Source organism: Ursus americanus, chromosome X (assembly GCF_024610735.1).
Source record: "Ursus americanus isolate L20-20 chromosome X, mUrsAme1.1.p, whole genome shotgun sequence".
In the NCBI taxonomy this organism is placed as follows: Eukaryota; Metazoa; Chordata; class Mammalia; order Carnivora; family Ursidae; genus Ursus; species Ursus americanus.
Genome location: NC_142164.1, coordinates 29,938,349 through 29,944,348, shown reverse-complemented (window position 1 = coordinate 29,944,348; position 6,000 = coordinate 29,938,349). Strand labels below are relative to the sequence as shown.

Below are 6,000 nucleotides of genomic sequence, written 5' to 3'. Positions count from 1 at the left end.
TTCAGGAGCTTCCACATAAACTTCGAATGGAAGTGATTAATCTGCAGCGTAATGACTTGCTAAAGGCAAATATCAAAAGAAGACTCTAGTAGAATTCTGTAAATGTCTCCCAAGAGATGAATAGGCTCAATGAAAATCATGTTTGTGAATTGATATCAGTATTTAGTAGTACTGACCTAATGGATTGATATCGATATTTGCCAATATCTCTGCGAAAAGACATTTGCAAAGATGAACCATGGAAAACCTCATTAGAGATCAACAGATGAACATATGCAACCAATTTTGATGACAGAGAACACTGTGAACCCCAATTAAAATGTTATTCTCCCCAAAGAATTCCATTCTTCTCATTAATAGGCCTATATTATTACAAAACTGTATGCAATTATTATATTTTTAGTTTCAACAATCAAATATTTGTGGAAATTTGTTTTCTCTCTCTTTATATAAGTACCTACTGAAGGGTCTCTACCTCTGAGCTTCCCCAAACCCAGATGTTCACTTTCTGTCCCCAACCTAGGTGTCTCCATATTGGACTACTATACTTTTTCAGACACCGGTAAAATTAAAGGGACAGGAGTTTTGTGGACCTGAGAGTCATGGAGGACCCTGAGGCCTAGAAGAACAGGGAGGTAACCATGAGCAACCCTAGAACCTAAGGGCCTCGGTCCCTCATTGGAGGCTGAGCATGTCAATCCTTGCTTCTGGACAAATGAACCTGGAGGTCAAGCAGAGGGGCCGTGGCCCATTGTTGACGCTTCTGGCCCCGCCCTCCATCACTGACCTAGGGGGACGTTTTCAGCCCCTGTTCACTGTCACCTGAGGGGGCCCTGGGTGGGCCGCTTGTGACACCCACCCCCTTCCCTGCCCCTCACGGGCCTCCTCAGGCACAGCCAAAGACTGTCGTCCCCTCCGTGGTCGGCTCCTCGCACCCCCCCACCCCGTCCACCTCACGTCGGGCCCCGCTGCCCACGGCCTCGGGTCAGCGGGAGCCCCCTCGGTGGCCACCATCTTTGCCGTTGGCGTCGTCCTGTCGTCGCCCCAGTGAGGTACTTCTTGCTGCCATGTCTGCCTCCGGGGATCCAGGCCAGGCCCCAGGTGGCCAGGAGAGCCCCGTGAGCGTGGCGGGGGCGGGGGCGGGGGCCCCAGAGGCCAGAGGCGGCAACGGGGTGGCCTTCGAGTCCGGGCTCCCCCGGATTGAGGTGGCCGGAGTGGTGGAGCCCGTGGGAGGCCTCTGGGAAGGGTTGGTTGAGTCCGGGCCCCCCGAAATGGAGGTGGCCCTCGAGTCTGGGCCCCCCCAGATGGAGGTGACCCTCGAGTCTGGGCCCCCCGAAATGGAGGTGGCCCTCGAGTCCGGGCCCCCCCTGATGGAGGTGACCCTCGAGTCCAGGCCCCCCGAAATGGAGGTGGCCCTCGAGTCCGGGCCCCCCCAGATGGAGGTGGCCGAGTCCGGGCCCCCCCGGATGGAGGTGGCCCTCGAGTCCGGGCTCCCCCGAATTGAAGTGATCAGAGTCGCGGGGCCCCCCCGGATTGAGGTGGCCTTCGAGTCCGGGATCCCCCGCATCGAGGTGGCCGAAGTGGCGGGGCCCGTGAGAGCCCTCGGGGAGGCTACGGTGGGTCTGGGTCTGTCCCGCGGCCCCGAGGGCAGGAGCGCTGAGGCAGAGGATGACGACTCGGACTTCGGGCCGGCGGAGGAGGACGGCGAGGAGCAGCTGGAGGAGGGCCTGGACATCCTAGTGGATGCCCACCAGTTCCCCATGGTGGGCTTCCGCTTCATGTTCCTGGACTTGGTACACTCGCTGCTACACCGCATTTACTACAACAACCACATCCTTGTGCGGCCCGGCCGCGGCCGCGTGATGGTCCGGCCCGGGGCGCGATCGCCCGACGCCCCCAGCTGGCACCCCGCGCCCCCCGCAGCCCCGCCGGCGCGGGTAGCGCCGGCCCCGGCCCCCGAGTCCGAGGGCTCATCGGAGGAGGAGGCCGCCTGGGAGACCGCAGAGGAGCCGGACGAGGAGCCTGAGGAGGGGCCGGCGACCCCCAAGGGTGAGGAGGGACCGGCCTGCCCGAGGGGCGGGGGCTGCGGGCGGCCCGGGACGCGGAAGCCGGGGTCGGGGTTCCCCCAAACCCAAGGCCGAGGGCCCGAGAGGGAGCCCCATTCCCTAGGGATCTACGGCTTTGAGAAGGAAGCCTGCGGCCCTCGGGCAGCCTCGGCTAAGACGGCTGAGGGCCGCGAGGCAGCACGTGAGCCGCAGGTGATTGTCCGCGCAGGGGGTCTGGCGGGAGGGGCGGGGCGGGGGCGGGGCCTGAAGGGAAGGAGCGAGCCAATGGCACACCTCGTTCGTGGGCGGGGCTTTTAAAATGTCAAGAGTCACACAGTTCATGCCCGATCATTACGAACTGACAGGGGAGTGTCCAGTACAAGTGAAATATTCAGGGGTTGGGGAACTAATGAGCTTCACCATAGAATGTGTCGTTGAGGCACAACATTTTTGCAAGAAATTTCTGACAAAAACTTACAGAAGGCAGCAGACCCTGATGCTTCTGATCCCTTCTTCTCGGAAGGGCCAGAAATAGTCAGCAGCACAGGGCGGCAGGGTGACTGGAAAGGATGTCACCGTGAAAGTAAGTGATCAAGCAGCAGAACGGTGAGGGCCATGGAGGGGCTGCATCAACCAGTAGGAAGCTTCCCACCATTTCTTTTCGGAGTTACTTCTATCCTCCTGCTTCTGCGGGTAGAGTACTAGATGTCACTATTCATTATGCAGCGGGATGGTTTTTCCTGTGAATGTCTGCTCCAAAGTCTGTATTATCCTTTACCAAAGGAACAACTAAATATCAGTGTGAGAAGTCTGACAAAGAGGCCCAACACTCCGACAGGGAGGAGGAAAAAGATAAGTTCAACAAAGAGCAAGAAGGACCCGACTAAAAAGGGTCTGTGCCAACAGAGAAGAGGCCGGGAAAATCCAGGTATCCGTATAGCTTTGCACATCACCCCACCATTCCTGGCATTTACCTGTTACTGGCAGTCTTTTTTTTTTCCCCAATTCTCCCAGTAAATTAAGAAGTTTGTTTAAACCTCGTTTAAAAATTCAGTTGTACCTGCTTAGAACATTAGTAGAATACTCATGTACCTAGTAATAGAAAATACAGTATATTCTGAAATGTATTCCATGGTTGCTCATTCGTTCTTGTGAGGTCTTTTGTCCTCTACCTGGAAGACTACTAACAAGCGGGAAATGTGTCAGTAACTGAGACCAATATTTGTTTAGAGAACAGTTACCAGAAGCAGCAGCGAAAGTGGCTGGGCTGTGCACTAGTTGGACATTCATTACTTGGCTGTGGACATGTACCCCCTTGTACTAACCAGGAGAGACTATGCCTTTGCGAAGGTGATTACATACAAATAGCAAAAGGTCAAGAATTTCAAGTAGGACCACACCTAATGTTTAATACCTAAATATTCAGGTGTACATTTTTGTATTTTATGTGACGGTCCAAAGAAACTTAGAGTATGGTTATCACTTATCACTGAATTGGTAATTAAGTCTTGAGGTATATCTTGTCTTTGAATATATTGAAATGATTACCTTTTCTTTTTTTGCATTTCACAGCTGTGTATTTCATAATCACAGGTTCACTCTCATATGGTAGATAGGGAAACCGAGGGTCTGGGAGAGTAAGGGAGTATTGTTTGTGGAATGAGCAGAGGCTTTTAAGGTGAAGAGATTTCCATAAATTCCAGAATGGCCTCTCAAGGTGGGGCGGGGAAGCATTGATGGTGTTAGGCAAGAGGGAGACAAGGTTGGTCTGATCACAGAATTGAAGCCATGGATTGCACGAGCACCCTGCACACAAGGGCACAGGTCACCAGAGGAGCGTGTGTCGTCCTCTGCTGCTGAGATCAGCACGCAAACGCAGCACATGGACACAGGGCTATTTTCATAGGCTTAGAAAGTCACTGGTGCTGGTTAATGCTGCATAATAACAGTTCATTTTCTCTCACTTCATCCTGCAGTTGGCCCAAAAGGAAGAAGATGAAGAAAGAAGAAAGAATCTGTTGTTCATAGTTTTTAGGTTTTTCCGTTTTTAGAAGCCCATGGGAATTTCAATAACACTGATGTCATTCCAAAGTGCCTCACCCAAAAAGTGATATCCGATGAAATAGGACTCCTCTCTTACATTCGATAGATATATTTGACAGCATTTGTTCTAGTTAAAAATAAGTTTGTTTTAAATTAATACACTGGAATGTAGGTAGATTTTACTTAAAGTATCTTGACTCAAATCTCTCTTTTTCCTCTTTGTTTTGGCCCACTGTACCTTCATTGAAAGGTATCACTTTCCATCATTTGGTGAGCCTGCTTCAAATTTTTCTATTACAGCCCCAAATAAGATAAAATGTCAAGTTTAAAACAATTTTTGTGAGGAGAGAGATCTGTAGGTCAAGTCTTTAGAGCTACACTGCCCACTCCATTAGTAACTGGCCATACGGGGCTACTGAAATGTGGCTAGTCTCATTTGATACGTGCTGTTAAGTATAGAAATGTTACACGAACTCACTGATAATTTCATATGGATTACATGGTGAAACGACAATATATGGAGTTAAAATATACTATTAAAATTAATTTTGCCCATTTCTTTGTACTTTTTTTAAAAGATTTTATTTATTTATTTGAGGGGGGCGAGGAGCAGAGGGAGAGGGACAATCGGGGTTTGGTCCCATAACCCTGAGATCATACCTGAGCTGAAATCAAGAGTCAGATGCTTAACTGTCTGAGCCACCCAGGCGCCCCTCTTTTTACTTTTTGATGTGGCTACTAGAAAACTTAATACATGTGACTTGCATTACATGTCTATTAGACAGTGCTGCTCTACAGTATGGTTTTGCTTTGTTTTAAGATTTTATTTATTTATTTGAGAGAGAAAGCCCGAGCAGGGGGAGGGCCAGAGGGAGAAGCAGGCTCCCCGCTGAGCAGGGGGCCCAGTCGGGGCTCGATCCCAGGACCCTGGGATCATAACCTGAGCCAAAGGCAGACATTTAACCTACTGAGCCCCCCAGGCGCCCCAGAGCATGGTTTTGAACGAAACCTCCTGGATGGCTCAGCTGGCCTGGAGGCCAGATGGTGCTGCTGAGCCTGGGCCCAGACACTGATGTAGAGCAGTGGTTCTCGAAGTTTGGTCCCCACAACAGCATCATCAGCATCACCCAGGAATTCTTAGGCTCTACCCAAGACCTACTGAATCAGACACTGTGAGGGTGAGCCCAGCACTCTGTGTTTGCCTAAGCCCTTCGGGGATGCTGACGCAGCCGAGGTCTCGGAAGCACTGGGTAAGAGCCACAGGGGAAGAAGCGGAGACTCACCTCTGGTAGAACCAGCCTTCATTCACTGGCTTGGGACTTACAGGGAAACCGAACAGGATGGCAACGGCTGGCGTGGGGAGGAGGCCAGAACTCACACGGGGCTGAGACACAGAGGGGCTCAGATGGACTGATGGCAGCAGAAAGCTGCATAAGGGAAAGAGCTGCTTCCAGAAGGATACAAACACGATACCATGTGTATGAAGTCTAAAATACATGCAAAATGATCACCATGTATTGACTGTAGATACAGACGCCGGGGGTAAGAAGCATGCACAGGAGAGACGCATACAAATGTAGTACGTGGGACGGCATGTGCGGGGAAAGGTAGACAACTCATTTAGGATGGCGGCTACTTCTCGGGGAAACAAAGGGACGTGTTCCCGTTGGGGAGGGCTCCCCAGCGGCTTCAACTCGATTACATTTCTTAAGCTGGGTGGTGGGTACATAGGTGTTGATAGAGTATTCTAATAAAAAATGAAAAAAAAAAGAGGGAAAAGGGGAAAGAGAGAGAATGGGCTTAATCTCTAGACTCTGTTTAGGGGGGTGGGGGGGTACAGTCGTACCTGACCGGAGGATCAGAGAAGGGGAAGGGCCTGGGGGGTTGAGAGGAGAGGGCCTCAGTTCTGCCT

The 6,000-nt window shown here is 51.5% G+C and overlaps 1 protein-coding gene across 1 annotated transcript; it reads left to right on the top strand.

Annotated features, from left to right (window-relative positions):
- The first annotated feature begins 1,067 nt into the window (after window positions 1-1,067).
- On the top strand, window positions 1,068-2,932 carry CT47C1 (cancer/testis antigen family 47 member C1). Its single transcript, XM_087860063.1, has 2 exons — window positions 1,068-2,049; window positions 2,829-2,932. Exons 1-2 carry the CDS (start codon window positions 1,068-1,070, stop codon window positions 2,930-2,932), a joined length of 1,086 nt encoding a protein of 361 aa, XP_087716189.1.
- Window positions 2,933-6,000: the final 3,068 nt, after the last annotated feature.